Source organism: Podarcis erhardii (genome assembly GCF_964252035.2).
Source record: "Podarcis erhardii genome assembly, chromosome: W".
Lineage (NCBI taxonomy): Eukaryota > Metazoa > Chordata > Lepidosauria > Squamata > Lacertidae > Podarcis > Podarcis erhardii.
Window position 1 is genome coordinate 7,040,157 of NC_138506.1, and position 20,357 is coordinate 7,060,513.

A 20,357-nucleotide genomic window follows, 5' to 3' on the forward strand; every position below is an offset into this window, starting at 1 on the left:
TTTGATTATTCTGATAAGGAAACCTTCCTTTATTAGTTAAATAAATTGTTCAAATTGTTATGAAGGAAAGGACTTCCAATCAAGTGCAGCAGAAAAGTTGTCCAAACAGAAACTGTTCACTTATTAAACCTCACCATCAGTTCCGTGTTGGCTGCCCGTTCTGCTGGAAGGGTGAGCTCTTTCACTTGAAAGAGCACCGGTGCTTTGAAGGTTGGGGAACCCGCTAGAGCGACGCGGTACCTCTTAAAAACCTCGGATTGAACATTCCAAGGACTTGGTGTTCCTGCGGGTGCCTGGAACGACTCCCTCACCCCCCGGTAAGCTCTTGATAAGGGCTCTGAGAGCGGGTGGGGTTGGAAACAGAGGCACTTGGGAATAGACTCGCTTCCTTCATTGCATGAAGCTCCGAGTCCGGCGATCGTGAGCGGCCAATTTCTCCAAGCAACTTTGATTGGAAAAGAGTGAGTAATAAATTAAAAATTTGGATATTTATTTGGAAAGGACAGGGGCTTAAAAAAACGGAGGTCAGTCCCTTCCTCTGATTAAGAGACAAAACAGCTACATCAGCCAAAGCCGCGATCTAAAATTTACGACTTTCTAAAGACTTTCAAGTTAATCTCTGTATCCCTCCTACTAGCAGGGGGAAGGGGGAATATACTTTTCAGACTCTTTTAATCCTTGCAGACAGTTTGGATTTACGAGGTATTTTCTTTGTGGAAGCAGACTTCATTATGACGTTGTAAAGAAAAGGACACTTTCAACTTTCGTTTCCTACTTGGGGGGAAAAAAGTAACTGCAGCTGCCCAAACTCAAAGGTTTTTCTTTTCCCTTTCTCTTTTAAACAGTACCCCTACCCCCAGATATAAATTGTAAATTGGGACTGTGTTATTAACTTCTGGGGAATTAAGAAAGGATTACAAGTTAGATAGACTGTTGACTTTTATATTAAGACTGGTGGAGAGGCTTGAGAAGAGAAACTGTCTGTCTCCTTATCTCCCCTTTGTTTGAGACTGACCTTCAACAAAAGAATTGCAAGTTATGGGTGGGGGAGAGAAAGGAGAGAGGACAAAGAAAGCAAAAACTAAACCAAGAAGGGACTCTAAGTCCCTTTTGAGGAGTCTGTGTTGCAATTGCTTCAGGAAATCAAAACAGAAGTAAGAGGAAATCAAAAGTCTATACAGGAATTAAAAAGTGACTTTGCTCAATTAAGACAAGATTTGACGCAAGTTAATTCAGATGTATCAGCACATGAGTCAAGACTGGCGCATTTGGAAACTGTGAGAATTGCTGATTTAGAGGCAATTCAGCGACAATCTCAAATTTCAATTGCGTCTCTCCAGCTAAAACAGAGGGAATGTAATCTGAGATTGAGGGGCTTACCCCAGAAAGAGCGGGATAATTTGAAGGATTGGTTAATTGAAGAATTTGCAGCGTATTGGGGCCTCTCAAAAGAAGAATTAAATTCCTAGATTGATAAAGCCTACAGATTTGGACCTAAAAAAGATACTAAGATCACACATGACTGTATGGTGATTTTTAAAACCAAAGAGAAGAGAGATATTATTTTAGGCCACCATTACAAAAAAAGTTTAAAGATAGATGAGAAGGGAATAATTCTGTTTAAAGACATTCCGACATACTTGTTGGCCCTGAGAAATAATTATACGGATTTGGCCAGTGCCCTAAGAAGAAAGAACATTTTCTTCAGGTGGGAGTTCCCAGAAGGATTATCTTTAAAATTTCAATGAAGGAAACAAAGAATAACAACTGTCGGAGAGAAACAAAGATTTTTGGAGAAAAACGCAAAAGAGCTTGGACTGGAAAGTTCTCCTTCATTAGGGGCAGGGGCAGTGGGCCCCTAACAAATCAGGATGTCTTTGAAAATCTACTCCTGGAATGTGAATGGTCTAAATTCGCGATTTAAGAGGAATCAAGTTTATCACGTACTGGCAAGACAGAATTTGGACATAATTTGTCTACAAGAAACACATGTTACAAGACTTCATAGGAAAATTCTCCAAAATAAGAAACTTGGGCAGGAATTTATTTCATCCGACAAAGTGAAAAAAAGAGGTGTGGTTTTTTTATGTTAAAGAAAAATGGAACCCCAAATTGTTGTTTAAAGATGAGGAAGGGAGGTACATTGCAGTTGAAATTACGGCACAAGGCGATAAATTTATTTTGCTGGGAATTTATGCGCCAAATGATGGCAAAGTGGAATTTTTTAAGAATCTGGACTTAAAACTCATGGATTATATGGATTACAAATTGATTTTAATGGGAGACCTGAATGGAGTAGCATCAACATTAATGGATAAAACACAGGGTCAGAAAAATCCAAGTTCCGGCAGACTACCAAAGATTTTCTTTGATATGACTGATAAATACGATTTGTCGGACATATGGAGGCTACAAAATCCAATGGAGAGAGGTTTCACTTTTTTCTCAAATTCAAATCAATCTTTCTCGAGAACCGACTATTTATGGATATCCAGAGATTTGGTTCCTAAGGTTACTAAAACAGAAATTTGCCCTAAGACTTGCTCAGATCATAATGAAGGTTTTGGAGATGAAATTATACCTGCAGGGTTCCTTTAGATGGAAGATGAATGATGAGTTGTTGAGGAATGAACAGATGATTAGTAAGGCCCAAAAGACTCTAAAAGATTATTTTGAACTAAATATGAACACAGAGGTTGAAACAAGAGTCATTTGGGATGCAAGTAAGGCAGTAATGAGAGGTTTCCTCATACAACAGAACTTGATAAGGAAAACGATACAGAATGAGAAAAGAGATAAAATTCTGTCTCAAATAAAAGACAAAGAGAAGAGTTTAAGATTAATACCAAAGAGTCAACAGATTCCAAAAGAAATTAAAGCATTGCAGATTCAATTTTCTCAAATTATTATTCTCAAATTATTCTCAAATTATTAACCAGGAAATAGAATGGAAAATTAAAATGATGAAACAGAGAAACTTTGAATCTGCGAATAAATGTGGGAAATTGTTGGCTTGGCAATTAAAAAAGAGACAGAAGCAAAGTACTATTACAAACATTGTATCTGATGGAAAATCTATGGAAAACCCTGCAGATATAAGGAAATGTTTTCAGAAATACTTTAAACAGCTGTATAAAAAAGGTAAAGAAGATAAGGATAAAATTGAGCAATTTCTTGCGGCGAATGAAATGCAGAAAATTCCCGAGGATAAAAGGTTCCTACTAAATGGCATGATTACAAGACAGGAGGTTGAGATGGCAATAAATAAGATGCAGTCAGGCAAAGCCCCAGGACCAGATGGTCTTTCTGCAAAATATTATAAAATATTGAAAGATTGGCTAATTCAACCGTTGGCAGATGTGTGTAATAAGATTTTAAGAGGGGACAAAGCTCCCAAAACCTGGAAAGATGCATTTATCACTCTGATTCCAAAAATAGATCAAGATAGATCTGATGTAGAGACTTCCGGAGGCGGCGCGAAAAGGCAATGGCTGCCCTCTTCTAACCGGGAGAGGGTAGCTCCGCTGAGAAGGGTCGTCCGCTACGGCGAAGCGGAGACCCACATCGGAAAACCGCAGGCGGCAGAAGCCTGCGGTCCTGGGACCCAGCGGGCGCCAGGAGCTGCCCTCAAAGCGCTGAAGGAACCCCGTAAGGGGCTCCGGATCGCGGAGGGGGTAGCGGCGCTGAGGGTCGTTCCGCAATCAACGGAGCGAAGCCGCGTAGCTGTTGCCAGTGAGCGCTGACCTTTCTTCCTGAAATTTTTGCTTTGAAAACAACAACCCGTGAGTAAATAATTGACTCTATACAATTTGGAACTTTAAAGTATTAAATTTGGCTGAAAGCGGAGTGACGAAAAACAGGAAGTCCGTCTTCCGCTCCCGTTGAACTTGAACGCAAAGAGCTGGAGGAGTGGAGGCAAAGAGAGATCTTTTAAACTATCTGATCTGAGCACCCATTGAACTTTATCTTAAGTGGAATAATAATTTTTTGTGCTGGACTTTATGAATTTTAGCTGCATGGGGATACCTTTCTTCTCTTGGAGCTACATTTTAACTAAAAAACCCAGGTGCTGGAGCTGCCTGAGAAATTGAGCTGTCAGTTTGCAGTTTGCAGTTTGGATACTTTGAATCTGAACTTTGAAACAATCTGAGAGAGTTTGAACTTGTTACTCTGAAGCATTTGGATTACCAGTTTGCACCATCAGAAACACTGTTGCTGAATTAAATCCTAACTCTGCTGAAAAATTTTTTATTGAAGGTTATTTTTATTTTAATTGGAATTGATCTCTTCCTTGAAATATTTTAAACTCCCCCTAGAGGATTCGGGACTTACAGCAGTGACTTTTATTTTACTTTCCTTTTCCCGGCCCTCTGTTGACTGTTACCATCTGGGCTGCTGCTTTCTCATGGGAACAACTCAGCTTGACCTTGACTTTTAGATAATTTTGGAATGAGTGGTGCAAGAAGGAGAGGAAGAGCTAAACAAACAACTTTGACAACTTTAACCGCAGCCTCAAAGGCACGTAGATCATCTGTGCCTACTTTGCCTTCTGAGGAAGAAGCTGCCTCTCTGCCACGGGCAGGGGAGGGAGAAACTGAGGAATTACAATTGGAAGATATGGCCTCAGGGGCAAGCACTGCTATTTTAGAGAAAATCTTTGAAATATTGGAATCTTTGGACAAGAAAGTAGAATCTTTGGACAAGAAGGCCGATGAGCAAACATATAAAATTGACCAAAACACAGAATGTTTAAATAAATTATCTGGACAAGTTGCACAGAATACTCAAGCAATTGGAGAATTGAAGGAGGCTGCAGGGGAAAATCGGAAATTGGCTGAAGATACCAGCCAAAAACTTGAAAATTTAGAACAAGAGGTAAGACCACTCTGTAAACAAGTAGGTGAACATCAGACCTATCTATCTATGATTGAACTGCGGAACCGGGAGAGCAATTTAAGGATAAGGGCAATACCAGAAGTGGAAGAAGGCAACCTAGCTGAGTTTTTGACCAAAGAATTCTCCAAATTTTGGAACTTAGAGGAAAAGGACTTTAAAATTGTTTCAGCTTTCAGGCTTGGAAGACTTATAAAGAAAGAGAAGCCCAGAGACTGTTTGATAATATTGAGGTCAAAGGAGGAAAGGGACAAGATTTTGGGCCTACACTACGGAAAGTCACTGGACATTTTGGACAAAAGAATTGAGATTTACAAGGATATTCCTAAACAACTGTTGGATCTTAGATCTAACTATTTGGAGCTGACAAGATTGCTAAGGAACAACTCAATCATCTTTAGGTGGGAATTCCCTCAAGGATTATCTTTTACCTTTAGAGGGAAGAAGATCAAAATCAGAACATTGGAAGATAGAGATAAATTTCTGAACGTACACGGAGAGGACCTTCACAAAGGAATTGATCAACTTCCAGGGCCTGAAATACCAGGGGTACCTGCACCCTTGGATCCTGAAGATCCTTTGAATAAGGTACCACCCCTCGAAAAATAACCAGATTTACTCAGGATGTCTCTGCAACTTTTAAGTTGGAACATTAATGGCTGTAACATCCCGGAAAAAAGGAGGAAAATTTTTCATATATTAAAAAAAGAACAATTGGACATTATTTGCCTACAAGAAACACATGTGACTAGGCTCCATAGAAAGGTGTTAATAAATAAAAGACTTGGTCAAGAATTTATATCTTCGGACAGAGTAAAGAAGCGAGGAGTGGTGATATATGCAAAAGAGAGCCTGTCACCTAAATTTTTATTCAAAGATGAACACGGAAGAATATTAGCAATTGAGATACAACATCAAGGAGAAAAGATTCTGATACTAGGAATTTATGCACCAAATGACGGGAAATCGGAATTTTATAAGAAGTTGCATGAGATTATGCTGGACTATCTGGACTTACAACAACATCATTATGATGGGAGACATGAATGGGGTCGTATCGACTAACATGGATAAGTCACAAAACCAAAATGTTACAAAAGACGGCAGACTACCAAAGACCTTTTTTGAAATGACAGACAATATGGACTGGATTGACATTTGGAGAACTAAGAACCCCCTGGGAAGAGAGGGAACATTCTTCTCTGAAGCCCAGCTGACTTGGACAAGAATCGACCAAATATGGATAACTAGAGGTCTGGCACCCAAGGTTAGAAAAGTGGAAATCTGCCCAAAGACCTGCTCCGACCATAATGCGCTGAAGATGGATATGACACTTTTGCCAACCAGCTCCTTTAGATGGAAGATGAATGACAATTTGTTTAGAGATCAGGAGATTATTAAGAAGGCCCAAAAAACTCTGAAGGATTACTTCAAGATAAATATGAACACTACGGTGGAAAAAAGAATTATCTGGGACGCAAGCAAAGCTGTGATGAGGGGGTTCTTGATACAACAGAACGCCGCAAAGAAAAGGATACAAAATGAAAGGAAAGATAAGATCCTGCAGAAAATTAAAGAATTGGAGAAGAAATTAAGATCAAATCCGAAGGCATTATACAATGTGTAGTTAGATCTAAGATCCAACAGTTGTTTAGGAATATCCTTGTAAATCTCAATTCTTTTGTCCAAAATGTCCAGTGACTTTCCGTAGTGTAGATTATAAAAAACTGGTCACCACTAAACTAGATTTAAATTTGATGATAAGTGAGACTAAAGAAAATATAAAACTTTTTGGAAGAAGCACTAGATTATATGTGTGAGTGGACATGAGATTGTAAACAAGTTGATAATTTGTTTGGAAAAATTTTTTTTTAACGATGTAAATGGGAGCGGGAGACGTGAGGGAGCCCAAAGAAGTGATGAAATTGTTGTGAAAGAAGTAAGATTGTTTATTATGTGTGCATTTATATTTAAAAACCTTAATAAATATTTATAAAAAAAAAAAAATGAATCCAATCCTTGATCCAGCAGAATGCGGCAGCTTCAAAGTGTATCTTCAAATCTGGTAGGGAAAAGCCCCCTCTTTTATATCTGTAAGTAATTAATATTTAATTATAGGTTTTTCCCCCTGCCAGATAATTAACATTATCAATGATTGGTAAAACTTGAAATAAAAACAGCATCTTCGGTAATACATTCATCTTAACCACCGAAATTCAGCCCATCAATGAAAGTTTTAGGTTTGACCATATCTCAAGATCTCTCTTGATTTCATTCCATAATTTTTCATAGTTATCTTTATAAAGATTCAAATTCTTTACCGATAAGTTCACACCCAAATATTTAACTTTTTTCACAGAAACAAGGCCTGTCCTTTCAAAAAGGTTTTTTCTTTCCTTATTATCTAAGTTTTTTTTCTAAAACTTTGGTTTTGCTCTTGTTTAATTTAAATCCTGCTACCTGCCCAAACTCTTGAATCAGCTCCAGTGCTTTTACTGCACTGGTTTCTGGATCTTGTAAAGTTAAAACCAAGTCATCAGCAAAGGCTTTTAATTTATATTGCTTGGATCCCACTACAATGCCTTTAACCACCTCCTCTTTCCTCAACATGTTTAGCAAAACTTCCAGAACAGAAATAAATAGCAGAGGGGAAAGCGGGCACCCTTGCCTGGTTCCTTTCTCAATTCTGATTTCCTCTGAGACCACATTATTAACTATGATTTTTGCTTTTTGTTCAAAATAGATTGCAATGATACCATTTAAAAATTCCTGGCCAACCTCAATTCTTTCTAGGTTTTTCATCATAAATAACCAAGAAACATTATCAAAGGCCTTTTCAGCATCAATAAACATTAACATTGCTTTACAATTTCTTTTCGCTTCCAACCTTTCTATTATATCAATTATATTTCTAATGTTACCTTTCATATGTCTCCCAGGCAGAAATCCGGCCTGGTCCTTATGTATATAATTTGATAGAACCTTTTTTAATCTATCGGCCAAAATGTTTGCGAAGATTTTATAGTCCACATTAAGTAATGAGATTGGTGTATAATTTTTTACATCAGATCTATTTTGTTTTTTTTTATATATATAAATATTTATTAAAGTTTTTAAATATAAATGCACAAACAATAAACAATCTTACTTCTGTCACGAACATAATTTCATCACTTCTTTGGACTCCCTCGCGTCTCCCGCTCCCATTTACATCGTTAAAAGTTTTTTCCAAACAAATTATCAACTTGTTTACAATCTCATGTCCACTCATTCAAATATAATCTAGCACTTCTTCTAAAAAAATTTTATATTTTCTTTTAGTCTCACTTATCATCAAATTTAAATCTAATTTAGTGGTGGCCAATTTTTTATAATCTAGCATCCTTCTTAACATTCAACCAAATTACAATGTTTTTGTAGATACATCTTGAATTTCTCCCAGTCTTCCTCCATCTTCTCTTCTCCCAGGTCACGGATTCTGCCAGTCATCTCGGCCAGTTGCATATAGTCCATCAGCTGCATCTGCCACTCTTCCAGTGTGGGTAGATCTTGAGTTTTCCAGTTTTTTGCGATGAGTATCCTTGCTGCCGTTGTTGCATACATAAAGAATGTTCGGTCCTTCTTTAGCACCTTCTGGCCGACAATACCCAGAAGGAAGGCCTCTGGTTTCTTAGTGAAGGTATACTTAAATACCTTTTTCAGCTCATTATATATCATTTCCCAGAAGACCTTCACCTTAGGGCATGTCCACCAGAGGTGAAAGAATGTTCCTTCATTTTCTCTACATTTCCAACATTTATTATCAGACGAATGGTATATTTTGGCAAGTTTAACTGGGGTCATGTACCATCTATATATCATTTTCATTACATTTTCCTTCAGAGCATTACATGCGGTGAAGTTCAGCCCAGTGGTCCACAACCTTTCCCAGTCCTCAAACATAATGTTATGCCCAATGTCCTGTGCCCATTTTATCATAGCCGATTTAACCATTTCGTCTTGTGTATTCCATTTTAACAGCAAGTTATACATTCTGGATAGTACCTTAGTCTTTGGTTCTAACAATTCTGTTTCTAACTTCGATTTCTCCACCTGGAACCCTAACTTTTTGTCATTTTTAAAAACTTCTTTAATCTGAGCATAATGTAACCAGTCTCGCACCTTATCCTTCATTTTCTCCAAACTCTGCAATTTCCAATTGTCTCCATCTTTTTCTAATATTTCCCAATATTTTGGCCATTTGGCCTCCATATTGGGTCTTTTTCGGGCCTTAGCCTCCAGAGGTGAAAGCCACCTTGGAGTTTTATTTTCCAATAAGTCTTTATATTTTGTCCAGACATTAAACACTGCTTTCCTGACAATATGGTTCTTAAAGGCCTTATTGATCTTAACTTTGTCATACCATAAATATGCATGCCAACCAAAAGCATTGTTAAAACCTTCCAGATCCAACACGTCAGTGTCTTCGAGAAGTAGCCAGTCTTTTAGCCAGCAAAAAGCTGCGGCTTCATAGTACAACTTTAAGTCTGGCAGGGCAAAGCCCCCTCTTTCTTTCGCATCTGTTAATATCTTAAACTTAATTCTGGGCTTTTTGCCCTGCCAGACAAATCTAGATATATCTTTCTGCCACTTCCGGAAGCACTCCGTTTTGTCCACAATCTGTAATGTTTGAAACAAAAACAGCATTTTTGGCAATACATTCATCTTAATAGCAGCAATTCGGCCTAACAAAGAAAGCTTCAATTTTGTCCAACTATCCAAGTCTCTCTTAATTTCAGACCAACATTTTTCATAGTTATCCTTGAATAGACTCAGGTTTTTTGCTGTTATGTTTACCCCTAGGTACTTTACCTTTTTAACCATAGTTAATTCTGTTTCTCTCTGAAACCGTTCTGACTCTATGTCTGTCAAGTTTTTTCCCAACACTTTGGTTTTCTGTTTGTTTAATTTAAATCCCGCCACCCGACCAAAGTCCTGTATCAATTGTAATACTCTTTTCGTACTAGATTCTGGCTCCTGCAGGGTCAAAACTAGGTCATCTGCAAAAGCTTTAAGTTTGTATTGTTTCGCTCCGACCTGAATCCCTTCCACCAACCGGTCCCCTCTAATCATATTCAAGAGCACCTCCAGAACCGAGATAAATAACAAAAGGGAAATCGGGCAGCCTTGTCGTGTTCCTTTTTCAATTTTGAACTCTTCTGTAACCACATTGTTAACTGTCAGTTTGGCCTTTTGTTCTGAATATATTGCATCAATCCCATTCTCAAACCCCCGTCCCACTCCCATTTCTTTCAAATTTCCCTTCATGAATTTCCAAGAAATATTATCAAAGGCCTTCTCCGCATCTATAAAAATTAACACTGCTTTTGTATTTATGTCTGTTTGCAAAAGTTCCAAAATGTCAATAATGTTCCTAGTGTTAGCAAACATATGTCTACCTGGGAGAAAGCCTGCCTGGTCTTTATGAATTACTTCATTTAGAACTCTTTTAAGTCTACTTGCCAAAATGTCTGCAAATATTTTGTAATCCACATTCAGAAGGGAAATGGGACGATAGTTTTTGAGTTGTGTCTTTTCAGTTTCAGATTTTGGTATCAATGTGATAAAAGCTTCCTTCCACGATTCCGGCGCCTTCTTCCCTTCCATAATTTCATTGCAGACCTCCATCATTGGTTGGATCAAATAATCTTTTAATGTCTTATAATACTTGGAGGTCAAGCCATCTGGCCCTGAAGATTTGCCCAGTTGCATGTTCTGAATAGCTTGTTCAATCTCTTGTTGTGTTATTTTGTTATTCAGGATTACTCTGTTTTTTTGTGACAACTTTGTTAGTCCATTTCTTTCCAAAAATTGTTTAATCTCAACCTCATCTTGCGGCCCTTGAGTGTATAATTTTTTGAAGTATCTCTGGAAGCACTTTCTAATTTCCATGGGGTTCTGAATGTTTCTTCCTTCAATTTCTAGGTTTGTAACTGTATTTAATTTCTGTCTCTTCTTCAACTGCCAAGCAAGCAGTTTCCCACATTTATTCGCCGATTCAAAAGTTTTTTGTTTCATTAATTTAATCTTCCATTCTATTTCTTGGTTTATCAATTTGGAATATTGTGCTTGGTATAGTTTAATTTCTCTCAGAATCGGCTGTGACTTCGGGTTTGATCTTAATTTCTTCTCCAATTCTTTAATTTTCTGCAAGATCTTATCTTTCCTTTCATTTTGTGTCCTTTTCTTTACGGCGTTCTGTTGTATCAAGAACCCCCTCATCACAGCTTTGCTTGCGTCCCAGATAGTTCTTTTTTCCACCATAGTGTTCATATTTATTTCAAAATAATCCTTCAGAGTTTTTTGGGCCTTCTTAATAATCTCCTGGTCTCTAAACAAGCTATCATTCATCTTCCATCTAAAGGAGCCGGTTGGCAAGAGTGTCATATCCATCTTCAGCGCGTTATGGTCGGAGCAGGTCTTTGGGCAGATTTCCACTTTTCTAACCTTGGGTGCCAGACCTCTAGTTATCCATATTTGGTCGATTCTTGTCCAAGTCAGCTGGGCTTCAGAGAAGAATGTTCCCTCTCTTCCCAGGGGGTTCTTAATTCTCCAAATGTCAATCCAGTCCATATTGTCAGTCATTTCAAAAAAGGTCTTTGGTAGTCTGCCGTCTTTTGTAACATTTTGATTTTGTGACTTATCCATGTTAGTCGATACGACCCCATTCATATCTCCCATCATAATGATGTTGTTGTAGGCCAGATAGTCCAGCATAATCTCATGCAACTTCTTATAAAATTCCGATTTCCCGTCATTTGGTGCATAAATTCCTAATATCAGGATCTTTTCTCCTTGATGTTGTATCTCAATTGCTAATATTCTTCCATGTTCATCTTTAAATAGAAATTTAGGTGACAGGCTCTCTTTTGCATATATCACCACTCCTCGCTTCTTTACTCTGTCCGAAGATATAAATTCTTGGCCAAGTCTTTTGTTTATTAACACCTTTCTATGGAGCCTAGTCACATGTGTTTCTTGTAAGCAGATAATGTCCAGTTGTTCTTTTTTTAATATATGAAAAATTTTCCTCCTTTTTTCCGGGATGTTACAGCCATTAATATTCCAACTCAAAAGTTGCAGAGACATCCTGAATAAATCTGGTTATTTTTCAAGGGGTGGTACCTTGTTCAAAGGATCTTCAGGGTCCAAGGGTGCAGTTACCTCTGGTGTTTCAGGCCCTGGAAGTTGGTCAATTCCTTTGTGAAGGTCCTCTCCGTATACGTTCAGAAATTTATCTCTATCTTCCAATGTTCTGATTTTGATCTTCTTCCCTCTAAAGGTAAAAGATAGTCCTTGAGGAAATTCCCACCTAAAGATGATTGAATTCTTCCTTAGTAATCTTGTCAACTCCAAATAGTTAGATCTAAGATCTAACAGTTGTTTAGGGATATCCTTGTAGATCTCAATTCTTTTGTCCAAAATGTCCAGTGACTTTCCGTAGTGTAGGCCCAGAATCCTGTCCCTTTCCTCCTTTGACCTCAATGTTATCAAGCAGTCTCTGGGCTTCTCTTTCTTTATAAGTCTTCCGAGCCTAAAAGCTGAAACAATTTTAAAATCCTTTTCCTCTAGACTCCAAAATTTGGAGAATTCTTTGGTCAAAAACTCAGCTAGGTTGCCTTCTTCCACTTCTGGTATTGCTCTTATCCTTAAATTGCTCTCCCGGTTCCGCAGTTCAATCATAGATAGATAGGTCTGGTGTTCACCTACTTGTTTGCAGAGTGGTCTTACCTCTTGTTCTAAATTTTCAAGTTTTTGGCTGGTATCTTCAGCCAATTTCCGATTTTCCCCTGCAGCCTCCTTCAATTCTCCAATTGCTTGAGTATTCTGTGCAACTTGTCCAGATAGTTTATTTAAACATTGAGTGTTCTGGTCAATTTTATATGTTTGCTCATCGGCCTTCTTGTCCAAAGATTCTACTTTCTTGTCCAGAGATTCTAATTTTTCAAAAATTTTCTCTAAAATAGCAGTGCTTGCCCCTGAGGCCATATCTTCAAATTGTAATTCCTCAGTTTCTCCCTCCCCTGCCCGTGGCAGAGAGGCAGCTACCTCCTCAGAAGGCAAAGTAGGCACAGATGATCTACGTGCCTGTGAGGCTGCGGTTAAAGTTGTCAAAGTTGTTTGTTTAGTTCTTCCTCTCCTTCTTGCACCACTCATTCCAAAGTTATCTAAAAGTCAAGGTCAAGCTGAGTTGTTCCCATGAGAAAGCAGCGGCCCAGATGGTAACAGTCAACAGAGGGCCGGGAAAAGGAAAGTAAAATAGAAGTCACTGCTATAAATCCCAAGTCCTCTAGGGGGAGTTTAAAATATTTCAAGGAAGAGATCAATTTCAGTTAAAATAAAGTCAGATTTCTAAGTCCAAGAACCTTCAATAAAAAATTTTCCAGCAGAGTTAGGGTTTAATACAGCAACAGTGTTTCTGATGGTGCAAACTAGTAGTCCAAATGCCTCAAAGTAGCAAGTTCAGACTCTCTCAGATTGTTTCAAAGTTCAGATTCAAAGTATCCAAACTGCAAACTGCAAACTGACAGCTCAATTTCTCAGGCAGCTCCAGCACCTGGGGTTTTTAGTTAAAATGTAGCTCCAAAAGAAGAAAGATATCCCCATGCAGCTAAAATTCATAAAGTCCAGTGCATGAAATTGTTATTCCACTTAAGATAAAGTTCAATGGGTGCTCAGATCAAATAGTTTAAAAAGTCTCTCTTTGCCTCCACTCCTCCAGCTCTTTGCGTTCAAGTTCAACAGGAGCGGAAGACGGACTTCCTGTTTTTCGTCACTCCGCTTTCAGCCAAATTTAATGCTTTAAGGTTCCAAATTGCATACAGTCAATTATTTACTCACGGGTTGTTGTTTTCAAAGCAAGAATTTCAGGAAGAAAGGTCAGCGCTCACTGGCAACAGCTACGCGGCTTCACTCCGCCGATTGCGGAACGACCCTCAGCGCCGCAGCCTCCTCCGCGATCCGGAGCCCCTTACGGGGTTCCTTCAACGTTTTGGGGGCCGCTACTGGCGCCCGCCGGGTCCCAGGACCGCAGGCTTCTGCCACCTGCGGGTTTCCGTTGTGGGTCTCCGCTTTCGCCGTAGCGGACGACCCTTTCTCGGACGGAGCTCCCTTCCCGGTTAGGAAAGGGCAGCCATTACCCTTCGCGCCGCCTCCGGAAGTCCAAGGATTGGATTCAATTAGAGAATGATGATGCGCTAGACTTGGAGGGATTGGATAATCGTTTTGGATGGCATGCATATCTATGGTATGACAAGGTAAAGGCCCACAGTGGTTTTAAGAATCATGTAATTAGAAAGGCATTATACAATGTGTGGACTAGATACAAAGATCTCTTAGTAAGAAAAACACCAAAATGGATTTCACCAATGGAAGCACAGGCCCTCAAAAAGTTAAATATGGAAAACAAATGGTTGAGGTATTCAGATTTGTTGTTAGAGAATCAGGAAGGTTTTAAATTAAAGCCATTTGAACAAATGAAAGATAAAGTGAATTGGTTACAATATTATCAAATTAACGAATTATATAAGATGGATAAGAGAAATGGTTTTGCAACAGAAAAAACCAAATTGGAAACGGAGTTGTTAGATACTAATGATAAGAATATGTCTAAAATGTACAGTTTGTTGTTGGAGTGGCACACAAAGGATGAACAAGTTAAATCGGTTATGATTGATTGGGCAAGGGATGTGGGACATAACATAATGATGGAGGATTGGGAGAAGCTATGGAGGAAAGGGGTCAAGTTCACTGCATGTATGATGTTAAAGGAAAACATTATGAAGATGATGTATAGATGGTACTTGACCCCTGTAAAACTAGCAAAGATTTATCACAAAAGTGATAACCTTTGTTGGAAATGTAAAGAAAAAAGAAGGTACTTTTTTCCATATGTGGTGGACTTGTCCCAAGGTGAAAGACTTCTTGGAGAAGATTTATAATGAACTGAAAAAAATGTTGAAATATACATTTATTAAGAAGCCAGAGGCCTTTCTCCTTGGAATAACAGATTTAGAATTCCCCAAGAAAGATGTTAAATTGTTCAAATTGTTATGAAGGAAATGACTTCCAATCAAGTGCAGCAGAAAAGTTGTCCAAACAGAAACTGTTCACTTATTAAACCTCACCATCATTTCATCATTATCTGTCTATGTATTTCTAAGAGTAGAACCAAAAAGGAAACCTTCCTCTGCTTGTCCATATTAAGAGGATGCCAGCAAGGTTGAACCTTTCTGTAAAAAGAGGATTTAAACAAGTCTTACGGATTAGGGATTTAAATTGTAAGTTAAATCAATTTGATTTAAATCAAATCCACCCTCTAAGGCAACAAGGGATTGAACACATATCCCCACTGGCAATGGGAGTTAGTTTGGGTATGGGTGCAACCACTAAATTGAGAATATAATACGTAATGTGATTATACGTAAAACCAATAAAAACCATTTATATAAAAAAAGAGAGAATATAAGCTATACGCCTATTTGCTTACCTGTCAAATATACGCGCCTCCTTCAAGACGTTCCCCAGATTAATGTAAGCATCCAGGAAGTTGGGATCCAGGGTCACCGCCTGAGAATATTTAAGACAATTGATTTTTGTTACTAATGTAACAGCATGGTTACTTTTAAATAAGTGGGTCAATCCTACCTACCTACATTAATTTACCTAATCTACCTACCTACCTAATCTATATATCTACCTACCTACCTAATCTACCTACCATTAAACCTACTGACCTATCTACCTACCTTCCTATTTACCTACCTAGCTACCTAATCTATCTACCTATCTACTCTACCTACCCTACCTACCTACCTTATCTACCTACCTACCATCTAATCCAGGCATGGCCAAACCTGGCCCTCCAGCTGTTTGGAGACTACAAATCCCATCATCCCTAGCTAACATCCCTGATCCCTAGTGGTCAGGGATGATGGGAATTGTAGTCCCAAAACATCTGGAGGGCTGAGTTTGGCCGTGCCTGAATCTACCTACCTACCTACCCTATCTATCCAATCTACCTATCTAATCTAATTTATCTACCTATCTACCTAATCTATCCATGTACCTACCTATCTAATCTACCTACCTACCCTATCTAATCTATCTACCTAATCTACCTACCTACCTATCATCTATCTAATCTATCTATGCAGGGAATATCAACTGTATGAGAAATCACTAATGGTACCAACAAGACGCTGGAGGCCCATTGCAGTAGAAGAAATGCCTCCACTTTTAATAAAAAAAAAATGGGAAATGTTTATTGCATATTAACAAAAGCAGTGTACACAAGTTAATACATTAGCAGGATTTTTTAAAAAAGCAGCTGTAATATTATAGGCAATGATTAAATTTGGAGGTAATTAGACATGAAGATTAAATTGACATGCATGAATGAAGATAATTCAAAGGAATCAGGGGAGGAAGGGTAGGGAAGTAAAATAATCCCATAATGTGGGATTAACATTAATTGTATAGACAATTTAAAAAAAAACAAACTTTAATGTAATGATTTGGTTTCTTGTGAAATATATATATATATATATATATATATATATATATATATATATATATATGCAGGTTTTGGTGTCCTCGGGTGTCTTCCCGTGTAAAAGTTGGGGTGTCTAGGCGACGTTTCGACGAGGTCTCACTCGTCATCTTCAGGCTGGTGCTTTCGGCTTCTTGTTACTGGAACAGAGCAGGATCTCAGTGTTTGAGTTCCTATAAATACTGTAGAGGGGGTGTGGTGTATAGCCTCCAATGTTCTGGGCAGAGAGGAAGTTCCCAGGCTAGTGTGCCTTTTCTTCTTTTGTTCCTTAATTACTTGAGAGATATCTTGAGTGATTTCTTGAGTGATATCCTGAGTACCACTTAGGTGGGTCATTAGGTGTGGATTAGTTGTTAAAGTCTTTGTGTCTTGACCTCTTGAACTTTGTGAAGAGTTTTCCTGAGAAGATGGCTGTACTGTACTTAGTTGTGCTCTGGCTTGGTTGTGCTCTGGGTTACCCAAACCCAGTTGTGCTCTGGGTTACCCAAACCCAGACCCTCTCCACAGATGAATTACAGACACCATCCAGTAGCCAATCCATGGTGGCACCTCCGGATGCTGCACCCCCCTGCAATCCCTACACAGATCTGGCTGACACAAGCCACAAAACCACAGCTCGCCCCTATACACGAAGCCAAGCCAGAGCACAACTAAGTACAGTACAGCCATCTTCTCAGGAAAACTCTTCACAAAGTTCAAGAGGTCAAGACACAAAGACTTTAACAACTAATCCACACCTAATGACCCACCTAAGTGGTACTCAGGATATCACTCAAGAAATCACTCAAGATATCTCTCAAGTAATTAAGGAACAAAAGAAGAAAAGGCACACTAGCCTGGGAACTTCCTCTCTGCCCAGAACATTGGAGGCTATACACCACACCCCCTCTACAGTATTTATAGGAACTCAAACACTGAGATCCTGCTCTGTTCCAGTAACAAGAAGCCGAAAGCACCAGCCTGAAGATGACGAGTGAGACCTCGTCGAAACGTCGCCTAGACACCCCAACTTTTACACGGGAAGACACCCGAGGACACCAAAACCTGCATTCCTGTACCCGTGAAAATCTACGAAAGCAAATATATATATATATATATATATATATATATATGAAATGCATGCAATTTTGACCATTTTATTACAATCAGCCCTGTAACATCTTGTGTTTTCAAATGCACCACTAAACGAAACAGTGATATACTAATATGCAGCTGTTATTATGTGACTTGGTAAGCAGTACGATGACCGTCACAAACTCGGAAGTGTTTTTGACATAGATACACCACAAAACTAGAGATGGGAAGGCCTGGGGAAAAAACCCGGAAAAATTGGGCAAAAAACCCAGTTTCCTCCCCTATTTTTCCAAAGCCGCTTTTTTTCTGGGGAAAAAATTGGAAAAGAACAGTTTGATATAGATTGAATATTCCATGCACATGTGGTTTTTTTTCAAATTTCCCGGGGGGAAACGGGGGGGGGGACTGTTTTCTTCTTCTTCAATTTTCCCTGTTTAGGGAAGTTTTGTTTTTGTTTTTTTATAAATATTTATTAAAGTTTTTAAATATAAATGCACAAATAATAAACGATCTTACTTCTATCACAACAATTTCATCACTTCTTTGGACTCCCTCACGTCTCCCGCTCCCATTTACATCGTTAAAAATTTTTTCCAAACAAATTATCAACTTGTTTACAATCTCATGTCCACTCATTCAAATATAATCTAGCACTTCTTCCAAAAAATTTTATATTTTCTTTAGTCTCACTTATCATCAAATTTAAATCTAGTTTAGTGGTGGCCAATTTTTTATAATCTAGCATCCTTCTTAACATTCAACCAAATTACAATGTTTTTGTAGATACATCTTGAATTTCTCCCAGTCTGATGTTTAGGGAAGTTTTGAATGACTGATGTTTTAATATGTTTTTCATCTTTTGTTGGAAGCCGCCCAGAGTGGCTGGCGAAACCCAGCCAGATGGACAGGGTATACATAATAAATTATTATTATTATTATTATTATTATTATTATTATTATTATTATTCCTTATATTGTGGACATGTATATTGGTCAAGGCTTTCTGGGAAATGATATATGATGAGTTAAAGAAATTGTTTAAAAATACATTTGTCAAAAAGCCAGAAGCCTTCTTACTAGGTATAATAGGCAAAGAGTTTCTAAGAGAAAAGACTTTTTATGTATGCAACGACGGCAGAGAGAATGCTACCAACCCAATGGGGCTTAGATTGGATTGTTATGAATGAAAAAATTAATAAAAAATTATTTAAAATAAGAAGATGAAAGAATGCTACTTGCCCAATTAATGTGGCTTATATTGGATTATTAATGAAAAAAAGAATTTTAAAATATTTAAAAAGAGAATGCTACTTGCCCAATTAATGGGGCTTTAAAAAAAATTATTAACAACTTCAACATAACACAGTATCAAAACATATCATATTCACTCTCCCCCCACCTCCCTCCCCCTGAGACTTCCCTCAGCTCCTCTCTCCGATTTCTCAACATGTATTGTTATCTGCATACTGTAAAATTGTATAAATCTTTATATTATCTATTTACTATGTTAACAATCAATAAATTTGTGTATGTTTATTCAAAACCTGTCAGGGAGTCCAATTCATTTTGGTGTTTTGCTTTTTTAGTAATTTGTAAAAAGTTCCCAGTCTTCTTTGAAGTCACAGTTGTCCTCATCTCGCATTTTGTATGTCAGTAAATTTCTCTTGCCACTGTTGTAGCATATATAAATAAATTCTTTGTTTTCCTTGGCAGGTCTTGTCCTACAATCCCTAACAAAAATGCTTCTGGTTTTTTAAAAAATGTCATTTTGAACATTTTCTTCAATTCATTATATATCATTTCTCTACATTCCCACCACATATGATAAAAGGTCCCTTCTTTTTCTTTGCATTTCCAACATATGGTTGACCCGGTTTTGTACATTTTTGCTATCTGTACTGATGTTGTATACCATCTGTACATCATTTTCATATAGTTTTCTTTCAAGAGAGAACAGTCTGTAAATTTTAAATCTGTTTTCCAGTTTTTCCCAATCCTCAAATTGTATATTATGTCCTATATCTTGTGCCCATTTGATCATGACTGATTTTACCTCCTAATCTTTTGTTTCCCATTCTAACAGAATACTATATGCACCCTTGAGCAACTTTATTTTTCCTTCTATAACTTCCTTTTGAAATCTAGAAGTGGTATAACTAAATCCTTTCTTGTTATCTTCTTTGTATATATCATGTAATTGCCTGTAATGTAACCAGCTCTGAAAATGATCTTTTATCTCCCTGATCTTTTATCTTCCATTTTCCTTTTTGATCGTTTAATAAATCACTATATGTAAGCCACTTCCCTTTCTTGCCAAGTAGTTTGAGCAACAAAACCAGTCCCTAATTCATACCAAACATGCAGCCTCATAATACAATTTCAGGCCTGGGAGGGCAAAGCCACCTCTTTCTTTTGTATCTGTAAGTATCTTATGTTTAAACCTTGGCCTTTTGCACCCCCAGATAAACTTGGAAATTTCCTTCTGCCATCTTTCGAGGCAATCATCTTTTACCATTACTGGGAACGTCTGAAAAACAAAGAGCATTTTTGGCAAAACATTCATTTTTACCGCTGCTATTTTTCCGAGTAGGGAGAGGTTCATTCTACTCCATATTTCTAAATTTCTTTTTATCTCAAGCCAATTTTTTCATAATTATCTTTATAAATGTTTATATTTTTTGCAGTTAACCAAATCCCTAAATATTTTACTTTTTTATGGACTTCTATCTCAATGCTTTGCTCCAACTCTTTTTCCTCTTCTTCCTTCAATTTTTTTACTAATAACTTAGTTTTATTTCTA

At 37.8% G+C, this 20,357-nt stretch overlaps 1 protein-coding gene across 2 annotated transcripts in view; it reads right to left on the reverse strand.

Moving 5' to 3' along the window:
- LOC309333204 (UDP-N-acetylglucosamine--peptide N-acetylglucosaminyltransferase 110 kDa subunit-like) overlaps positions 1–20,357 on the reverse strand; it is a 110,530-nt gene that overhangs the window by 56,570 nt on the left and 33,603 nt on the right. For both annotated transcript variants that reach the window (XM_081846608.1, XM_081846607.1), the window contains exon 6: positions 15,422–15,501. In XM_081846608.1, coding sequence (XP_081702734.1) covers positions 15,422–15,501 — 80 coding nt within the window. The remainder of the gene's footprint in view (positions 1–15,421; positions 15,502–20,357) is intronic.